We start from the raw sequence: 22,094 nt of genomic DNA, 5'->3' as shown, positions 1-22,094 counted from the left end.
TGTTAAAATGCCAAATGTCTTGAGCACTGCAACTAATGAATGGCTCCCAACGATTCATGTTTCAATCTATATGCAAATGTGCCCTTTGGTTGGCTTGTGCTGGACTTTTCACTGCTGCATTACAGCTATCCAGGGAAGCCTCAGACCCATAGATCAGACAGATATGAGGCATAAATGGGAGAAGACTTAAATTATTCAGTGTTTATGAGAAAGAGAATCCAAACAGCAGAGTTACACTTTGCTTTTTATAATAACATGATTACAGATGAGCCCCAAACAGACCTACAACAGCATTGTTTTTCTCTCCCGCCCCTCCCTCCTTGCTAGCAAAGTATACGGCACAATGATTCACTTGGCAAGGCTGAATGTGTGCTCAAAACTGTGTATGTCAGCTCCAGGTAAAGCCAGTGCTCACACAGCCCAAGTGGAAGGTGTCTGTGAAAGATTTCAAAACCTGGTCTCTGCTATTCTTACCCCCAGCACAGGAAAACATCCCCTGGAGCATCAAACAGAGAGTGTAAACACTGGCAGTCACAAAATATATTTCTGCTCATTTACAAACTGCACAGATCCCATTCACCTGCATTGCTATGTGCAATTCTGGTCTTAACAAAAAGAGATTAAGCTGGAATGGGGAAAAAACGGGATGCTGCCATCACGGGAGAAGTGCAGATCTTGTTTAACAAGGCAGGGGGGAAAAGGTTTTGTAGGATTTTGGTCAATTCCAAGGGTACGGAGGTAAGCTATAACTCTGTATACAAACACTGAGAAACGGCAAGAAGGCAAAAGGACAATTTTATCTAAAGGCCATTCCTGACACAAGAGCAGGAAGCCACAAATATCCTCAAAAACCAGAAACATGAAGGTATCAAGGACCATCTTGTTTGTGTAGGCCTTGTGGGGTTTAAAGCTGAAGCTGTTCCACAGAATTTGCATGCAAAGAAATGCCAGAGGTGTCACAGGAATTGCAGAGTTGATAGGAGCAAGGAAACAGTGAGATTTTGGCATTGCCCACAAGAGTCACCTCCCCAGCAGCTCTGACAAGCCAGGAGAGCAGAGCTGAAGTCTCTGATCAAGCCTTGGCTCCTGCAAAGTTTCGAAATAGTTGGAACAACTTCCTTGTTTTGCTGTTGAGCTAAAAAGAGCTTTATAGTGTGAAGCATCCACTGTGCTTGATCCCTCAGGACCTTAATATCAGGCTGAACTTTGGTTTCCTTTATCTGCTTGGATCAGGTTTCCACTCTTTCTTTTAGCTCTTATTTCCACTTTTCTCCCTACAACTGCAGGAGCAGGTTAGGGGGACACTAAGAATGGGGGAAACCTGCAACAGCAGAGTTGCTCTTGATGTGGTCTGGACATAGTCAGGTGACTACAGTAACACAGATACAGTAATCTGAAAAGTCTAGCTTAATGGATGAGATTTGCAGGATCACAGAATATCCTGGGTTGGAAGGGATGCATACGAGGATCATCCAGTCCAACTCCAGAGGCAGAACTCAGTCCTCCACAAAATACTTAAATTTTGTGGCACATTTTATTCCCCAGCAGATAAGTGGGTTTGATTTCTATCGGTCTGGCCCGACAACAGCAAATTTGCAGCACCTTTGATTTAAGAGTGGGGGGTTATTTGAGGGCTGCCTACAAGAGGAGAAGGTGGATCTGGCCAAAAGAGCCATGCAGCAAGCAGCAGTCTGTTGCCATTTCCAACCAGGAAAGCCCTCTGCCTGGCCAGGCTGTGCAGTCAGCTGAGGGCAGGACCACCACACCCTCCCTGTCTCCGCTCCATCTCCAAAAATGTCTCTACTTTAAGTAACAGGCAGGAGGTGCATGAACGAGCTCCTGCTGCGCTGGGGAGCCAAACAAACTTGTCAGGCTGCCAAGGCAGGAATTCAGGAGGGCCTCCTTTTCCATCTTCCCTTTCTTTGTGCATGGAAAGAGACTTGCCACTAGCAATTTGCTATTGACTAAAGCTGATAAGTTTGGCTCCCTGCAGGCCCCTGCTGGGGAACAATATTGGCTTTTCTTTTGGATTACTGGGTGGAAGGCACTGGGCAGGCAGAAAGCTCTCTGTGCTTTCTCCTCCTCGCTGGAAGCTGTGCGCTGGCCTCAGTGCTCAGTTCTCCCTAAGGGAGAATACCCTAAGGTATGAATTGTTCTGACAGGAGAATGGAAAAGAAGCAATGTCACAGGCTCATCTTCAAAACTCCTGGATTTATAGCTGGGTAGAAACCAAGCAGTAAGGGCCAAATGCTCTGTGCTCATCTAGCCCAGGTGATGATTAGGGGTTTTGTTTGACCTCGTTGGAGAAAGTTTTCAGGGAAAAAGGGGTAGGACGGCAGGACTGTAAGCATGTTGTGTACATGCAGGAATGAGGGAAAAAAAAAAAAACAAAAAAGAGAGAGAGAGAAAGCTCCTTGGAATGTAATACAGGTCATAAACAACACAGATGCATTCCCAAAATCTTACAGCAAAACTGAAGGAAGCAAAATACAAATATTGCTGCTATTTGCAATTAAGCATCACACAAACAGCAGTCTTTAGGGCAGCAGAGAGCAAAGTGTTTCCTACGTGACTCAGAAAGGATCTTTAGATGGGACAAACTGGTATAGAGTGACTTCAGAAAGGGACTGGCCCTGCTGAAAACTGGGTAACCTTACTTCATTACAGAAGGGTCCTTGCTCACCTTATCCATGCTGCGGAGATGTCTGCAGGAAGCAACAAATTCAGCACAAACCTATTTCCCTGACACTGGCCAGCAACTGCTTGGCATCTGAACCCACAGGGAGAATGCCCAGAATTATACAGAAGCATGCTGCAGCCTTAACTACACAAGACACTTTGTTTTTAGATAATGACACTTTGTTTTTAGGTGATCAATTTGATTAAAGCTCCGCAAAGGGTGAATTCAGACTGGTACAGAAGACTATGATCCAGTAGCTGAACCACAGAGGAGTAACCCCCAGAGAGAGACATGACAGGCAGCCTGGAGTGATACCATCCTAGACAGAGTAGTAAATGCGTATTTCTCAATTGTTATTCTGACCTTTTCATTGAATTCATTTCAATTTCCACACCCATTTTCCTTGGCATCACAAACTGCATCAAGCAGTTTGTGCACGGGGCCAATGCCTTGGAGTCTTTGGAAGGAGGAGCAAGCTCCTACACACCCCTACCAAAGTGCAGCCTGTTTTTGTTGGGCTCAGGTTCTGGCAGACTGGGGAAATGCTATAAAAAGCGTTTCAATTATTCCACAAGATCTCTGGTATTGCTTCCATTCAAAGTTATCCTCAGCTCTTTGTGTCAGTGCTGTAAACTGAAACTATGTGAGTTCCTTCAAAGGTCCAGTGCTTTCTCCTGGACAAAAGCAGATTTAATACGCAAGACACAGATTTCAATCAAAATTATTGGTTAGACTTGCTCCATTACATCAGTGCTCAACTGTATTGACAAACACACTCAAGTCTCTGCAGCCCCAACCCAGGATATGTGGTATCAGTCCACCTCAGGTGAGACATGGCAATAAGAAGCTGAGAGTGAGATATATTATACCTAGACAAAGGGAAAACACTACAATATGAAGCCCTAAATTATCGCAGGATCTACATGAGACCTGCTACACAACTCAATTCTTCAACTGATAGAATCATAGAATAGTTTGGGTCTGAAGGGACTTTAAAGATCTTCTTGTTCCAAACCCCCTGCCATGGGCAGGGATGCCTTCCACTAGACCAGATTGCTAAAAACCCCATCCAACCTTCCTTTGAACACTTCCAGGGATGAGGTAGCTTCTCTGGGCAACCCTGTGCCAGTGCCTCTCCACTCTCACAGGAAAGAATTTCTTCCTAATACCTAATCTACACCTCTCCTCTCTTAGTTTAAAAGCACTTCCCTGGTCCCATCAGCGCAGGCCAATGTAAAAGTTTCTCTCCTTTTTTACAAGCTCCCTTTAGGTACTGTGAGGTGATATAAGGTCTCTCTGGAGCCTTCTATTCTCCTTCTTCTCAACCCAACTCTCTCAGACTGTCTTCATATCCCTCAATTTCTTTTAAATGTGCAAAGACTCTGTTTTTACACAAGCCAAGCAGAACTGTTCCTGGAAACTGAAAATCAATTTTTGACCAGATCCTATTTTAAGTCAGGCTGTAATCTGTTTTATTCTTCTGCATATCCAGGATTCATGCACAGTTTTTGGGCCATCCCAGATGAGAAAATAGAAGTGGAACATTGTGTGAGGTTAATCTGGACTACACACACAGAGCAATGATTCCCTCTAAGCCAATCAAGGATTAAGGCTAATGAGTATCTCTGCATCTTGTAACAGTCCTTTTAGGGAAGTAAGACAGGACAAAAATAACCTGACTTGACCCTTCCCCTCATAAAAACCCATTTTTATTAGCGCCTGTGGTGATGGAGTAAAAAACTGGAGAAGCTGAAGACAGGAATGATTCGCTTACCTGTCGTAGAATGACCATGGTTCCTGTATAAACACATCAGCAATCACCAGGAACGAACCTAAATCAAAAGAAGTCAGCAATTAATGACTCTCCTCCTGACTCAAGAGGGACTGTCCCAACCCTACAGCATTTCCACAGCCCTGGTTGTGGAAGACAGCTAGTAGCACTGAAACTCCCAATGCTTTCATAATATTAATTCCAGACAGTGAGAGACAATCCTCTAAACACATCCAGATTAATGCTGGCACCGTGGTGAATGAGACTGGGCCTGGGGGTCGCTTATGCAAGTAATATTTTGTAAACTGACTCCTAGAAAGTTGTCCAAGGATTAACCCAGCAAACACACAGATACTGATTTATTACATGTGTCTTTGGATCCTGTGGGATGAACTAAAGCACATGGAGATGGGGAGTACTGTCCTTAGCACATCAGAAGGCTGGATGGATTTTCATCTTTCTATCCAAACTGCTTTCAAGAGAGGAAAAAAAAAAATCAGGTCGCCTAGCATAGCCTGAAACTAAGACCTGGATTGGATGGAGTATTTCCACTCTCTGCTCCAGCTGTTGTGCAAATTGCATCTTTGTGGGATTTACATGGGAAAGTCCCATGCTGTTCCTGAGTTTGTGCTTGTTGCTCCAGGGCCATTTCATGGCTCCCAAAATTAAATGTGTTGGGTTTGTATGAATGAAAAATGCTTTCAAAGAATTTAATTTCTGCAGCTTTTAATCTCTGAGTCATCCTTGCTACATGGCAATCATTTATAGTTGTATTTATGGTGTGGAACATTTTCCAGCAAAGTAAAAATACTCATGCCTTAAGAAACAGAGGGAAAGGCTCTCAGTCTCAGAGACACAGTTCCTACAGGACACTGAAGGCTGATGAAGGACAATCTTGCTGGACACAAGATATTTCCATTCACAGCATCAAAATAATCTGGACTCATCATAAAAACCTAAATACTGTGTTTCAAGTTTTAGCCATAATTTTCATTTTTATGCTCCCCCCACTAAAAAGCAAAAAATTCTCAGGGGGATGGGAGGGAGAAGTCTTTCCACCCTTCCCACAATCATCTCCAGGTGGGATGTTCCAAAGAGACAAACTCAGTCTCATGAAAAAAAGGTACAATAATGTCCCTACACACTTTCCTCGTGGCAAGGAATGTGATCTCTCTTCCCCACCAGCAGCAACTGCTTGCATCCCATTCAGCAAGGCAGGGACTTGGCCTTTGGTGCTGATCCTGCTGGCTGAATTTTCTGTAGCCTCTCAGGTACAGTGGGAAACAGAGGTGTTCCTGTCCTAGCTAGAGAGGCAAGATTATTATTACTATTAAAGGATTTATCTCTATTAGCTCCTGCAGAGATTGTAAAGGCTCAACAGAATTTCCAGTTACTCCCTTTTCCTCACCAGGCTGCCTGCACCACCTCTACATTTTCACAGACCACATGTACGAAGTAGATAACTACCCCACTGAAATTTGTAGGCTTTTGCTATCAAAGTGCCCTCAACCACCTTAATGAAAACATCCATCTGCTAAAACCATCTATATGATCCACAGACCCGCTGCACTGCCTAGGAAAGGAACTGGTGTCCTAAGAGCAGCCAGGACATCACTGTTCATTAGGAAATACTCACTAGGCAAACTCTGGCCACAGGCCATATTTAATGAATTAATTTTGCTTTTCCTAGAAGGTAGGCAAATGGTGGAAAATCACGTGCGCACTTTAATAATTGGAAGTCTGTCAGGCGCTTCTCCTAATTCTAAGTTTGAACCTTCTCTGTAGCACATTAAATGACTACTCTTCTCTTTAATTCACAGGGATTGAAAATAACTTTCTAACCCTGCCAAGTAGCGAGCCCTGAGCCAGACTGCCTAGGGATGCTGAAGAGTCTATTCCAGTGGGAGTAGTTGGTGAAATCTTAGGCAGGCTCAGAGCAGGCACTGGGGGAAGCTCTTCAGAGGGCTGTACATGATGATCATGGGGTTGCTGTTGGACACTGGGGTGAGTAGTCGGACAGCAGTTGGAGTTCCCTGCTGAAGGACATCTGCTATGGACAAGTCATCTAGCATTTCCTTTCCTCCCTTTTTCTCTCTGAAAAACAGAGATCCCACGCAACGAGGGAGCTCCTAAGTATCCCAGGCATAAATTTTATGCTAATTAGCCAAGTGACCTAGGTGAGCTGGCCCCATTGAGTGTCCACATCGCAAAAACCATGCATGGGACTTCTATTCCAACAGGCTGGGCTAAAGCCACAAGTCCGCGTCACAGAACTGCTCCTTCAGTTTTTGTCCTGCTGCAGCTGAAGCAAAGCACTTTTCCACGGTTATCTGGGTTCCCAGCATTAAAACTCCCTGGTGTGTGGACATCCTCCTAAGCTTGGCCTGTGTGGTGATTCTGAATACTCTTCCAAAACTTGCACCAGGTTTGGAAGAGTATTTCCATACCAAATCCAGTCTGGTTTTAAACAGGACTTTGGTGCCCAGAATCTTGTGTGGGTTATTTTTATTTTCTGAAGGTCTAGCCTGAACCCAAGCCACCAGGCTTGACCTTGTTCAGTGCACTGTCAGTGCCTTCATGATACCTTTGCAAGAGAGGCTGTACACAACAGAGAGCCAGCTTTCCCCACGGCTTGCTCAGCAATGGACACTCCAAAGGGGAAGCAGCAGACTCCCCTGCCTGTTCTTCCCAGAAGGGTAGGTAAGAAGAATTGGGTTTGTCTGAGCACCAGAGAGATCAGCTGCCTACTAATTCATGAGGGCCCTGATGGAACAAAACAGCCATCTGGACCCTCTGACCGTCACTGGCAGGTGAGTGTAGGGCACTTCAATCCCAATCCTGTGAGCAGCTCTACAGATGGTCTGGGAAATGAGCTGGGCTAAACAAAACATACCCAGTGCCTCTCTCAAATCACTCATATTGTAGCACAACAGCACAGAGACAGCCCTCTGGAAAGTGTATATTCTGTAAATATGGCTCATTTTGCAGCTTTCTGGCCATCACTGGTTGAGCATCATCTGAGGGAGGCAGTGGGGTGAGGCTGAAGGGACTTTACATCTGGATGCAGAGTGATGTGCGACACGGAACTATACACACCACTTGCTTGCAAGCTGTGGTCAACAGAAGCCAAGGAGTGCTGCAGCATGAGGTCTGCACCACAGTGATCTCCACCGTGGCTTTCCTGGTTCTGAAGAGTTCCTCAATACAAAAGGAACCCGACAGAGTTCGTCCTGAGAGGGATAAATTCTGAGGAACTCAGACAAAGCCATTATCCTGCAATCGCAAAGAAGGGGGGTGCTACTCTAATCTCTTTAATTGGCACTTCTGTGCCCCTTGTTGGCACTTCAGGACCAGAATGACCAGCCACATGACCGGCCATACTTCCTGGGGGATCACTCCACAGTGCTAATCCTCCAGAGCACTTGCTTATTAGGCATTGGTCAGAAGAAATTCAGGTATTTCACTCTAAATGTAAAATCTATTCCTTGCTCCTGAAGTTCTGCATCCTAAGTGATTTTCTTGAATGCAAGTGCAGTGGAAAAAAAAAAAAAAAAATAAGGGGTGTGTACATTCAAATTCAATGCCTGTCCCCAACTGTACCCATCTTGGTGTAGAGCCTGTCTTTTGGAGAACACCTTGTGCACTTTAAATTGTAAAAACCCCAGAATTTCATTCAGCTTGTCTCCGCCTCACTTGACTGGCTGAAACATGTGTCACCTTAGCTGAGCAAAGAGATTTAACACGTCAGTGCTCTCTGCACACTACTGCTTCCACCTCCTGTCCTCCTGCAAGGGATCTGAGAAGGATTAAGGGTTTTCCACTGTATTTTACTGTTCATCTGAGAAATGATAAATAAAAGGTCAGACCTAAACCCTCAGAGACAAGCACCTCTCTCCTTCCCAAAAGCAGGATTACAATCAGGAAGGAAAACAATGGCTCTTGAATGTGGTTAAGCTGACAAACCCCACCAGTCTTTGGGATGTCTAACCACTGACTGTGGCTGACAGTGAGCAGAAAGGAGGAAAGCAATGTCACTTCCTACATACTACTTCTCCTAGTCTTTGTCCGTCTGGAAGCTGGCATGGTTGGGAAGCTATGACAGCTTGTTAGCTTTTTTACACTCTTCCTTGAGCCCTGAATGGGAAGCAGGGCTTTCAGGTCAGAAGGTATCAGGCTGAATATGGCAGCCTTTCATCTTCTCCTTGACTAACAGGCATCTTCCCTGCCAGCTTGATCAGTGAGCAAGGTCTCAACAGAGACAAACCACTACTTTTCTTGGTAATTCGCTCCAGCTCAAACAATTCTTAGTGTTAAAAATTATTTAAGTATCTTCTCAGCCTCTGTTTTTGCCTTCAGCTTCTCACCTGAGGCAGACACAACTTACCAACTGACCACACAGACAGGCTCACATGGAGGGTTTTGCCTGGTTTAGTGGAAGGTGTCCCTGCCCATGGCAAAGGGGTTGAAACTAGATGATCTTTAAGGTCCTTTTCAACTCAACCTATTTCATGAGTCTATGGCCTCCTGCAATTCTCTCATCTGAGACTCAAGTGTTACAGCAGTGGCCATTCATTTACACCTTTCCTTCCCACGGCACAAGGATCTTCATCCTTGCAAGAAGAAATGGTCATTTCTAACTCCTCCAGAAAAGTAAAATCCAGCCTTCTGGTTTCATTACCCATTATCTCCTTTAATGCAGAGAAAAGATGCATTTCCATGGAAAGCAATGGTATTGCTCGGAGCGCAATGAGCAGCAATGAGAATTCGCCCAGATTATTCACTGGATTTTTTTTTTTTTTTTACACACAGCTCACGCCCTGAGATTCTGCAAGTGAGCTAACAGCACAAGACTCTTGTGGCGGGGATGTGGGGACACGGCAAGCACCACCTGGCCACGTGTTGCCTGCCACCGGCGCTGAGAAAGTTCCCTTATTTACGCCTTAATTGCCGCCTCCGCACAGACGGATCAGCTTGAGGTCATGGCTGACAAATGACGTGAGGAATGCGAGGAAGCGCTCACCTCAGCAAGGCAGGTCACAACAGCAATAAGCCGCAGAAAACATTGGAATTACCTTTGCTCATGCGAGCGGTGCATCCGTGACACAGCTTGCCTGCGGGGCTCTGCCTGCACCGTGATCGGCACGGAGCCTGATTTCCTGGAAAAGCTCTGACCCAAATTCATTGAAGGTCAAGAAAAGCCTTTCCTACGGCTTTTGGATCAGAACTTGAGTGATTACCAGATTTCCAGCGAATGCTGGTCTCAGGAGAGGAATAGCTGCTTGAACAAGAGGTGTATTTTGATGTACAGCTGCAGATCCAGCTTCCTGGACTGGGAACTTCCCAACTGAGAGAAAAAGACAAATTCAAGCGGAGCTGCAAGCTGACATGTAAAGGTATACCTGAGAGCAGAGTGGGTAAGCCCTGGATCCTCAGAAGGGCTTCTTGGTGTACAACTAAACAACAGCCTGCAAGGGCTCTTTTAGATGTGCAGCTTCTTCTCTAACTATTCCTGCAACACTCAGCCTTACAGTGCTGATGAAAGGCACAGGATTAGGTACTGATTAGATTTGAGGGTACTCCCGTCAGGCTTCTCCTCGGGGGTGGGTGCTGTTTGTAGGGAAGACCTGGTAGTTTTTTATTGTAGTGGGGTTTTGTTTGGCTGGCTTTTTGGTGTTTGTTTTTGGTTTTTTTTTTTCAAAAAGAGATGCTCTAGCCATTCTACAGATCTGGACTCTTCAAACCCATAAAATTCGTGGTACTTGGGGTAAAATCATCCTTTCCTACACAAAAGAACACAGTAAATCTGCTAATCAATTAGCCAAATAACTACAGGATGAAAAGACCACAGCTACTAAGCTGGCTTTCTACAGCAACACAGCCCAGCACAGGAGCAGCGTTGCTGCTTTACATACACAGATACTTTGCATTTCTGCATGTTAGAGCTTTTTTTTTTTTTTTTTTCCCTTGCAAGTAGCTCCGGGAAGAAAGTGCAGTGCTAATGCACACTGCAGTCTGTCATTCTGCAAGTGCAACTGAAACCCGGGGAAATGATGCTCGTAACTGAAACCACCAATAAACAGGGTGTCATCTACACAACATGAATGACAGACGAGCGTCAGGGGCTGTGCAGGAGGCAGCATTTCCAGCCAAAGATCTGAGTACCCAAAAATAGGGTATGATTTTCAACAGACCCTGGGTAGAGATGAACAATAAAAAAATGTGGCTTCTCTCTGAAAACCGAGCACTTATAAACCATGTGCTGAGCTCTCCTCATTGGTCAGGCTGGCTATGGATCAGCTAAAAATGCAAACTATGTTGCTTCTTTTGACCTAGCTAAAAACCTCAACAATCAGATCCCCAGGAGTATCAAATGACTGAGATGAAATGACTTGGGTTGAAACTGTGCTGATTTCCACAAGCTGTGAAATGCTGAGGTGGTGATCTCTGCTGAGACTGTGAAGGGTTTGAAAAGACAGCAAAGGAGAGGAATGTGATCCTCTGTGCCTTGCTCCACCAAGATCTGCAGCACTAATCAGAGCCCGTGATGACAGCTCCAGGCTGTGCTATACTGTTTGTTTTTGCAAAGCACTGCACTGGTCAGTGAAAGGACCATGGAGACTCATTCTCCAGCTGCAGGGTCTCAGAGCTTTTTTAGAATCATAAAAGGGTTTGGATGGAAGCACCTTTAAAGGTCATCTGGTCCAAACCCCTTGCCACAGGCAGAGACACCTTCCACTAGATCAGCTCCATCAACTTGACCTCAAATACTTCCAGCAATGGGGCAGCCTGTTCCGGTGGCTCATGATCCTCATTGTAAGAAATTTCTCTCTTATATCTAGTCTAAATAAACTCTCCTTCAGGTTAAAGCCATTCTCCCTTGTCCTACCACTACATTCCCTTGTCCGAAGTCCTCTCCAGCTCTTCTGTAGCCCCTTTCATTATTGGAAAGGGGTCTAACATCTCCCAGGAACCTTCTCTTCTCCAAAATGAACAATCTCAAATTTCTCCTCTCAGCCTGTCTTTGTAAGAGAGGTGCTCCAGTCCTCTGAGCATCTTCATGGACCTCTGCGGCCCGTTTGATCCTCTGCTTTCTCACTACCAATCTCCTAACAGAATTACCCAAACTCTTCCACATTTCAGGTGAGGACAATGCAGACAGTTCCCCAAGGAGGCTGGCACCCCCTGTGTATTCAGCTATCTTGGGGGTGCATTCTGAGCCATCCTCTGCGACCACCTCAGATGCAGCCAGGTGGGCATTGGTTTCTTCTCCCAGGCAACCAGTGACAGGACAAGGGGACGTAGTCCTAAGCTGTGCCTGGGAAGGTTCAGGTTGGGTATCAGGAAGAATTTCTTCACAGAATGGGTGATTAGACATTGGAATAGGCTGCCCAAGGGCATGGTGGAGTCACTGCCCTCGAAGGTGTCTAAGGAAAGACTGGATATGGCACTTAGTGCCATGGTCTATTGAAATGGTGGTGTTCAGCCGCGGGTTGGACTCCATCTCAGAGGTTTTTTCAGCCGAATTGATTCTGTTACTCTGTGCAAGAGCGCAACACTCTGAATTGACACCATGTCTCAAAAGGTGATAAACCAGCTAACTCAAAAAACTAACCCCAAAACACTGTGGACCTCAGGATGTGATTTTAAGCAGAACTCAAGACAGAAGCAAAGTCTCCACAAATCCAAGAGCCTGCTTTGTGGTGCCCTCACTACCTAGGGATGGTGCAAAGTGATGCCTGAACATCTCCTTGCCTCCTCCTGGCCATGCCACAGATCAGAGGAGAGCTGGGAGCAAATAGCTGTCACTGTGTTTATCCACACAAGCCTGGGGATCACAGAGTAAGACAGAAGCATGCAAATCCTAGAATGGGAGTCCATTAGTGCATCTCTCTGTTGTGGCTTTATGCCACACATCAGCATCCATCATTCCCTCTCCCATGACTGTGCTGTCGTTTAGGTGTCTTTGTGGTTCTCAACCTTTTCTTTCCATGCTCCAAGTCCCATCTGACACCCACAGCTGTTTATATGCAGACACTGGGTTTGATCAGGTCAACAGAGATTGCAAGGGTGAAGGGTCTGGAGCACAAGTCTGATAAGGAGCAGCCAAGGGAGCTGGGGGTCTTCAGCCTGGAGGAAAGGAGGCTCAGGGGTGACCTTATCTCTCCCTGCAGCTCCCTGAAAGGAGGTTGTAGCCAGGTGCAGGGTTGGTCACTTCTTCCTAGTAACAAGCAACAGGACAAGGGGAAATGGCCTCAAGCTGTGCCAGCGGAGGTTTAAATTGAATGTTAGGATTTTTTTTTTTAATTGAAAGGGTTTTCAAGCATTGTAACAAGTTGCCCAGGGCAGTGGTGGAATTACCATCCCTACAAGCGTTCAAAAGGCATGTGGATAGAGCATTTAGGGACATGGCTTAGTGGTGAACATAGCAGTGCTGGGTTAATGGCTGGAATTGATGATCTTAGAGATCTTTTCCAACCTGAATGTTTCTGTGATTCTCTAAGATCACCCCCATAACTACGGGGACACACCAGTGCTTCCAAGACCAAATTCATGCCATCTGTCAGGGTTATTTATCTCCACAGAATACAGAAGCAGCCTGAGGTGACTGGTTTCATTTTCATGTCCCCTCCTTTCACCCTGAACAGCTGTGAATATGAAAAAAGACCACTTAACTGACTCTGAAGGTTTGATCCCCAAACCTCCTTTTGGAGGGTTATGATAGTAGTGCCAGGAAAGAGACATCTCAACTGAATGAGTCCCCGCCAAAATGCTACATTAAAGCAAGAAATCACAGAAAACTCCCCCCTCTGGAAAGTCAGAGAATCAATATGTAGCCACCTCTGTCCATCTGAGAGTGGCCAGGAAGCAGGCATCAATTTTTTAAGCCTCCAGCAGGAAGTTCAATAGATTTTCCCTGCATTCAATCTCCTCGAAAAGTCCAGCAGGTAGAGGAGCTGAACAAAAGACCTGACCTTTTCTCCCTCACTGTGCTTTCACACAGCCCAAGCAGAACAATGGACCACGGTGGCATCCGATCCCGACTCTCCGCAGAGCACTCAGCGCGGCCTCCCGAGGAGGGCAATTTCCTTTTGTGCACCAACCTCTACCGGCAACTGAGTATTTTTCAACCGCCACAATAATTAATCAAATAAAGTATCCTTTTGCAAGGAGGTCAGGTGTAATTTCAGCATAATCCAGACGCAGCAGGCTGAGCTGATCTAGGGAAAATGCTGCACTTGCAGGTTGGCTGAACGGTGTTTGCAACTGTTTTCGTCTCCTCTTCACCTGTACGTGAACTACCAAGCCTTGCCCCCACACACTGGGCCCAGCACATAAGAACAAATTAGAAGTGAAGCCTTTGTTTGAAATTGAGGGTGGTTTGAGACATGAACATGCCCTCAAGATCCTCCTCCTTGGAGGAGCACAGGGCTGGACAGTATCAGAAGACCTCTTCCTTGTCCTGAGCAAATTGGGATGTCTGGATAGCACTGTGCCAAGACCAGAGCTCAGAACCTGCCTACCTGTGATTCAGAGAAGCTCAACTAGCCTGGACTAGCAGACCAGCAAGTGCCAGTGGGGTCACCATGGACCTGCTCCTTCATGGGCTGGTAAATCCCTGCTGTTTATAGAGCAAACACACACAGATGTGGTGGTTGACCTCAGCCTGATGTGCTTTACAAGGAATGCTTGGATTTGGGAGGAGATTCATGCATGGTACATCCTGTTTTGGGCCAGGTTTGGGAGGCTGGAACCTTCTGAGACACCCAGGCTCTGCCAGCCCTGCAGTGGAACCACAGACATCAGCCCTTAGCTTAGATGCAGGTGTAACCCTTTGGTTGTATTGCTCAGGCACCTACAAAGAGTCTATCTGTTATCTGAAAACAACACAGTAAAGGTCACAGAATCCTAGAAAGATTTGGGTTGTGAGGGACCTTAAACATTATCTTTTTCCAACCCCTCAGCTATGGACAGGGAGCATTTCCTCTAGATAAGATTGCTCAAAGAGCCAACAGAGATAAGGCATCCACAGCTTATCTGGGCAGCCTGTTGCAAAGGCTTGGGACCCAGAAATCTAAGGAAAGGTGCTCCATTTTACAACAGTAAAATGACCCTCCACCACCTAGACAATATATGGCAGAGGTAATTTACTGAACTCAGATCAGTAAATTAATTACTAAACCACTTCTGGGGGTTTTTTTCCTATAGAAATGTTCTCTAAAGGGAGTCCTTGCCACAGCCACTGTTTTAGCAACCCCTCTAGCAAGATATTATCCTGTGTTATTCCTTCCTGAATCCAAGCCTATTTATGGAAAAGGGGCTAATGCTATCCTCAGAGGGAAACTGAGGCAATGGAGGGAGGATGTCACTTTCCCCAAGGTCATGCAGTAGAACCAACCAGGACACCCAAGTCTGTGCCTATGACTCCACATCAGAATGTCTTTATTAAAGGCAGCTCCTCTACTCTTCTCTATCCTTAAACTGCCATAATAAGCAGCTGTCCCACCTCTACTCTTGTTGGTCCCGAGTGATCTGGCCTTGGCTCTCTCCTTTTGGTGCTACAAATGCTGACTGAAGCAGGACTCCTGCAAGCTGTTGTAATCCTGTGAGGGTTTTTGTCTCAGCAGGAACCCCTTTGCTGAGGTTTTTAGTGAAATCCTCCTTCTGCCTGCCCTAACACTATCCTCTCATTTTTCATGGTCCTGGAGAAATTCAGGGTGGCTCTTCAAGAAGCTGGGGTCAGCCTCCGAATGCAAGGGCTGTTAGGATGAAGTGGGTTCAAATCATAAGATACCAACCCTGTTTTTTCTGCTGAGACTCCTGCTGACTCCTGAGGTTGTTTTGCTTGGACAGGGACTGTAAAATTAAGTGGAGACTCTGCTCTGCCCTTTCAGGGTGGGTATGGTGCAATCACCATCACACCCCTCAGGGCAGTATCAGGCAGTGCTGGGAGACATCAGCCCTGTAATAGTCCGGATGAGAGGGGGACAGACACTCCCTGACTCATTGGCTGCACTTGCAAAAAGCTGTATTAATTTTTCAGCTGGGGATTCTGAGTCAGAGGGGCCGTTTGATGCTGATCTACTGCTCTCCTGGCTGGGTGTTATTCAGTGCTCCAATGGGATACTCTGCTCTAAAGGGCATCATCTGGCTGGATTCAAGTCACTCGTATAGAGCAAAGCAGAGTTAGAATAAAGGGCACAAAAAAAAGGTAGATTTAGACTAGATATTAGGAGGAAACATTTCACTGTGAGGGTGGTGGGACACTGTCACAGGTTGCCCAGAGAAGCTGTGGATGCCCCATCCCTGGAGGTGTTCAAGGTCAGGCTGGATGGGGCTTTGAGCAACCTGGTCTAGGCAGAAGGTGTTCCTGTCCTGTCCCCATGTCAGGGGGGTTGGAATGAGATAATCTAAAAGGTCTCTTTCAACCCAAACCATTCTGTGATTTTATATGTCAGGTATATGCACAAGCATAAAGTAAAAGCCGTTGCATCCTGAAACAGCCTGGATGGACAAAAGGAGTGCAGTCTCCAGGAAGTATAGTGCCTTTGCTCCATGCCACGTTCCCACCTGGCAAACAGCAGAGCCAGAGATAGAATTTCACCTGTGAGGAGCAGTGCTAACAAAAGCCTCATTTACAAGGACAAAATTCCAAACAATAAGATTTCTAGATGATCAGTAGGGGATAGCCCCTCCTAGGAAGACTTTCCTGCAGATAAGGCATCCAGAATAGCTTTCTCACCCCACCTGAGATGTCCAGCAGGCACTGGCATCATGCTGCAGGGCACCAGATTTCTCCCTCGCTCACCTGTGTCTTTTCAGGAAGTGTCTAGGAACTTTGTTTCCTTGTTGCAGCTCAAATTTGAAGTGAGCTTGATCATCAAACTACTGTGATTAGGTGACACATCTAAAGGGACTGGCAGAGTGGCCACACAAGCCTTGTTTCCTATGGAAATCAGCCTAGATGAGAAAGCCAGCTTTAATCAGGTCCTTAAATTATTCCAGCATTAACAAGCTGCTCTGTTCCTACCCCTCCTTGCCGTACTTTGAGATTCCCACACAAAGAAAGGGGTGGCTGTTGATATTGGCCATTTGCTCCTGGTTACACTTAAGAATTCAGTGGTTTCTGGAGACAAGTCTCATTTCCCTGGCTGAGGTCAACATCACAGCTGCACCTGAAAAGCCTGACTTTTGTTCCTTAATATCTTCCCAGACTGCTGAGCTCAGGGCTGGGAGGACAGGACCTGGTTTGCTACTCTGAAGAGTAGTCTGCCCCAGGAGAAAAACAGATATAACCGGGCATTGGGGGAGATCTAGAGTTTTTTTTTCTAAGAGCAATAAGGCTGCCCTAACAGCTTTCACCTTCTGTTGCCCACCACCCTAATTTGTATTGGTACAATTAACCTGAATCAACTGCAGTCCTGATTTACTTCATCACTTGGCCAAGATCTTACAAGTCTTTTTCCAGGCACAGAGAGCTCATGCAGACTTTCAGTAGACTTGATGTGAGGAATGCTTTTACACAGAAATTACAGCTGAAATGACCACTCCTTTGTTTCTCCAGACCAAAACCTTCTGTTTAAGGGCTGTATGAGAGACAAAACCAGCACATGTGGGATTTCTGGAGTTCATCTCAGCCCAGGGTAAATCTGCTGTCCTTGATGGCACTGATCCAGCAAAGCTGAGGGATGAGAAGAAGCAGGACAGAAATAGCTGGGATATCACAACGTAACAGCAACCTCCACTGCTGCTGGAAAACACCCAAAGGCTCAGACGTGGGAGGCAGCACTCTGATGTGCTCTAGCTGGGCTTGCAGGGCCCCTTCCACCTCACCACAGCACACAACTGCTGGACTCCTCTGTCCCAGGGTAGGAGGTCTGCCTGTCCCCTGAGCCTCCAGGGAAGAGGACCCTTCCTCTGGTGATGGTGTGGTCTGTGGGTGCTCCCCCTTCCCTTCCAGCCCCACTACTCTTGTGATGCTGGCGGAGCCCATTGAGTTCATTGGGAGCTTTGCTTCTGCCAGCCTCTCCTGTTGGCATGAGTTCAAACTGTTGTACACCAACACACACCAGGGACACATAAGACTGACTTACAAAGCAACTCACCCATGGGCCAGCTCTGGAAATCACAGGAATCCACACACAAACCCCAGCTTTTCTAGCAGAGATCCAGCTGATCCATATCTTTGTGGCAACCCCCTAATGGCTTTCAAGGAAATCTGATACAGAACACGCAAGAAATCCCATTAAACTCCTCTCTGTATCAGCTGGAATAAAAATATTTTCAATGAAAGAAGACGAGAACAGGTTTTGTTGTATTTCCCTCAACCCAAATGACACACGGCACTTGTGCTACAATGATGTGCTGACACATTATCTTCTCCAAGATAACTAAGAAATGCAGTGAGGCTGCTATCTTAGAAAAATTCTTCTAAGGAGGATTTCTGGGCATGGACAACTTTTTAGTGAGTTGAGCTCTGGATTCCAGCTCCCCATCTACTACATTTCTCTGACAGAGGATGCCTAAGGAGCAGTATAAAAGCAGATGCAGTGGCATTACTCTGCAATATACACTCAGAAACTAATAATTTACAGCTCAAGAACCTCTAGAGCCAAAAAGGGCTAGTTTTCTTTCTCCTTTAATATATATGCTTTATAGTTTTTAGAGGCTTTTTGTAAATGGAACTTGTCCAAGTGCTTTTTTTAACCCAGTACTTTGAGAATCCGCAGGGTTCTGCCACAAGGAGCAGCAGAGATGCCAGATTGTGCAAACTCTTCTTATCTTTGAGCCTGGTCTCTATAAGCTTTATTTGATGCCCCCTAATTTTTGTATTTCAAAGGAAAATTAAGGAAAATATTTCTTTCGCATTCACTGTGCAAACATGATCATCCAGGATCTATAACATACCTTCTTCCCATATCTTCTCAGCTTGGGGCCTTTGTCTAAATAATCATTCCTCCTGTGGAGCGTGTTCCAGACCTCTGACCATCTTTCCTTTCTCAGAATTCTCCCCAGTGCAACCATTTTTGTTTCAGATGACTTGAAATGAGATAAACCATCAGAGGAGCGGAATGTGCTCTCTGGACAATGGCAGATATGAGGAGGAACACAGAAGGGCTTGGTCCCAATATTTGGGTCCTGGTCCCGATCTAGCACAGCCCAGAGCATCCCTTCTGCATGCCCTGGTGTTTTGGGCAGGTGAGTCTTGCTCGGGTGGAAGGTGTTTCTCAGCTGCCACCTGGAAGCCTTACGAGGCTAAATCTCAGCGTCAAGATCAGATTGGATGGGACTTTGAGCAACCTGGTCTAGTAGAAGGTATCCCTACCCATGGCAGGGTGGGTAGGAATGAGTTAAAGTCCCTTCCAACCCAAATCATTCCATGATTCTATAATATTCCTAAAAGTGCTTACATTTACATGGAGACATTGACAACAACCAGGATCCCAAGATTTATCCTCTCATTTACAAAATTAGGAATAACTGAAGAGAGTGGCTTTGTCTGACGGGGCGAAGCCCCTTCCAAGCCCAGCTCCCACTGTACAAGCCACTGTCAGATGGTGAGAGAGGACAAAACCAGGATTCACAGAGGCTCTGTTCTCCCAACACTCCATGTAACATCACGCATGACCTCTTGCAAGTCTTCCTTCCTCCACACTCGTAAAGGTGCAGACCAGGCTGCTTGTGCAGCAAAAACAGCAGCTCAAACCTCCCCGCCAGGCACCTGCCAGTCTACAGCCAACCTTACAGTGTAAGTTTTAGCTCCTTTCATGCATGTGAAACTGTGTTCAGGTCATCTGCACCCCAGGTAAATGCTGTGTCATCACACCAGGTTAAATGCAGGGAAGGGGATGGCAGCAGCTGAGCCGACATCCTGGGAAAGGCATTTGCTGGACTGCAGTCTTAAGAAGAGCTCAGTGATTTTTCTGTGACTGCTCTGGGCCTGACAATGGGACCAAGCACTCAGTTTTCAGATTCCACCTGTGCTGGGGTAGAAGCTGCTGCCTAGCTGCTCAGGCTGGGCAGGTCTGGAGCGGGGGGCGTGTGGAACTCATCTAACAATGCCAGAGATTTACGACTATGGATTTCTAACATTTCTACTTTCATTTGGTACCCAATCCACTTCAAATGCCCGTTTTTCATTGGATTTTCACATTTTGCACTCCCTTTGTGCAGTTGGGCACAACTGCACTCTGCTCTCTACTAGTGTCTCACTACGAGAGCTTTTTATTGGACACTAGGACAACTTTCTTTGCAGAAAGGGTGGCCAAGCACTGGGACAGGCTGCCCAGGGAAGTAGTGGAGTCACCATCCCTAGAGGTATTTAGAAGACTTGTAGTTGTGGCGCTTGGGGACACAGTTTGGTGGTGGACTTGGCCATGCTGGGTTGAGGGTTGGACTTTACGATCTTAGAGGGCTTTTCCAACTGTTGTGTTCCTGCAGTTCAGAGCAGGTGCCCTGTGCACAGCTCCAGGCACAGTAGGGATCGGGAGGGTCTGCCTGGGGCTGGACAGACAGCATAAACATGGACACTGCTGGGGCAGCGCTGTCCCCATAAGGTTTCTGGCTCGACCTGGCACTTGATTGGGGGGACCAGAAAGTCACAAACACAGAAGTTCACCCCATATCAGTTCTCCTTGGACATTGCCTAGCAGAGAGGAGGGTTTCGCAGTGCAAAGCTGTCTTACACGCTGTCTCCATATCCTGTCAAGCTCTTGATACAGTGACACTTGTCCCACTCTGCTTTGGGAGAAAAAAACACCGTCTCTGCTCCAAGAGATCAAGAATTCCCCCTGTTTTTCCTCTCAGCCTGAAAAGGGACTGGCAGAGCTGATGTGACTGTGATTGGAGCCAGCATGGTCTTGGATGTGGACAACCAAAAACATGCCTAGGACTGAGTGCCTCCAGCCACCTATCCTGTCAGCCCCTTTCTGCCAGGCTTGGAATCTGTTCTCTGCAACTCCAGGAAAGGCTTTGAAAAAAACTATTAGCTGACAATGCCTTCATTAATCACAGCATAATCCTTTCCATGGCAACCCAAGGATTGCGAAGTCACAAGTTAGCAAGCGTAAGACAGAACACTGTACAGCAGCCCTCAGCCTGGGGAAACTTCACAGCCAGCAAGATGAACCGGCTGCTCTGAGGAGGGGAAACGAGTTAGAAGTAATATTGCTTTGAAAAGAGGGTCACCCCTGGCCAGCACTCAGATCTCATAAACACCTCTTTGTGTGGGGAGATCCTGTAGTTTCATGAAGGTACTCCAGTTTCACCCCAAAAAGCCCAAGAAGAGACTTTGGCCCTACATCTGATTTTTACAGAAGATCAACGCTTTCAAACAGGTCAGGCAGAGAAGAAGGAGAGTTTGTCACCAGGCTATCACCACAAAGTTAAACACAATTTAGGTAGACACATTTGGGAATTGTAAGGGCTCACAGATTGCAAAGCCACAGGTGAAAACAATTCTGACCATCAATGAACAGGAGAGAAGTGCTGTCCTAGATTTTTTTTCTACCCTTTTTCATCCCACTTTGGTTTTCCCTGGGACAGTTTAGGCACAGGGTAGGGAGGGGACTTCACAGGGTCTCACAGGGATGCAGGTTTTGACTGAAGTTGCGGCAAAGCTCAGTCAAAGCTGCAAATCCATTCTATACCTTCACACGACCCATGCTGGAGCTTGCAGTCCCTCACCTCATTGGAAGAGTAAGACCATGGCATCCTATAGTGGAGGATGGGTGAGGAGTCAGCTTTCAACAACCACGTCCTATATGTAATGCACAGGTTAACCCCTCAGGGCTGGTCCTTTTGCCCAGACTACGGAGATAAGCACTCACACCAACACCACAGCCCAGGGCTGTGAGAAAATCATCTCTAGCTTCCGCCACCTCCTTCTGCAGGGGAGACCTAAGAGCAAGGGGCAGCCAGGCAATCTTAGACCCACTGCTGGGTTGCCCTTCAAACTCTCCCTCTCTTTTGCCACATGACAGGTCCTCCACCATACACCCCACTCTTCCCAGAGACACCCAGATATGTCAGTTCCACTGCTCCACTTTCCTTAGGACAATGCAATTGTAAATATCCTACGAAATCCTGGGCTTTTTCATTGCTACCGTGCTTAGCTGGTGCAGCACAGCCCATGTACAAAACACCACGCTCCCAAACCTGGCAGCAAAATGCAAACCACTCTGTGGGAATTGCCTATCCCATACCAAGCCTCAGTCCCTTCCCACGGATGGTCCCAATAATTTAAATAGCCTGGAAGGTCCTGGGTGCTGCTCACTGGCACTGGTGTGACCCAGGAGACACCCTCCAAAACCAGCCTGGGCACAATTTTTTCAGGGAAAACTTGTGCTGTTCCCTGAAGATCAGCACCTGCCTGAGCACAGGCTGTGCTTTATCCACATAAACGGTGTGTTTGGAGCTGCGTGAAAGCAGGGAGAGGGTGCAGAGGACTGGGAGGACACCCGGGGTCTTGTGGCACTGCCAGTGGATCCCATGTAGCAGGGACATCCCCCAAAGCCTCTCCCCGCGTTTGAGCACATCCAGAGGTATCCCTGAATGTGAAAGGGCTGTGGAGCAAAGGGGTGGAAGGCTGCACACCGCAGCACAGCAGGGCAATGCCCCCCACCCTTCACTCCAGCTCACTGCTGG

General features: G+C 46.7%; 1 protein-coding gene across 3 annotated transcripts in view; it reads right to left on the bottom strand.

Annotated features, from left to right (window-relative positions):
* The window catches only part of MYO7A (myosin VIIA), a 100,380-nt gene that overhangs the window by 77,875 nt on the left and 411 nt on the right, over nucleotides 1–22,094 (bottom strand). For all 3 annotated transcript variants that reach the window (XM_040055494.2, XM_058419307.1, XM_040055495.2), the window contains exon 2: nucleotides 4,455–4,512. In XM_040055494.2, the coding sequence (XP_039911428.1) occupies nucleotides 4,455–4,472 (18 nt within the window). In that variant the 5' untranslated portion in view covers nucleotides 4,473–4,512. The remainder of the gene's footprint in view (nucleotides 1–4,454; nucleotides 4,513–22,094) is intronic.

Source organism: Hirundo rustica, chromosome 2, assembly GCF_015227805.2.
Source record: "Hirundo rustica isolate bHirRus1 chromosome 2, bHirRus1.pri.v3, whole genome shotgun sequence".
In the NCBI taxonomy this organism is placed as follows: domain Eukaryota; kingdom Metazoa; phylum Chordata; class Aves; order Passeriformes; family Hirundinidae; genus Hirundo; species Hirundo rustica.
Note: the sequence above shows the minus strand (reverse complement) of the source record. Positions and strands in the feature narration are given on the sequence as shown.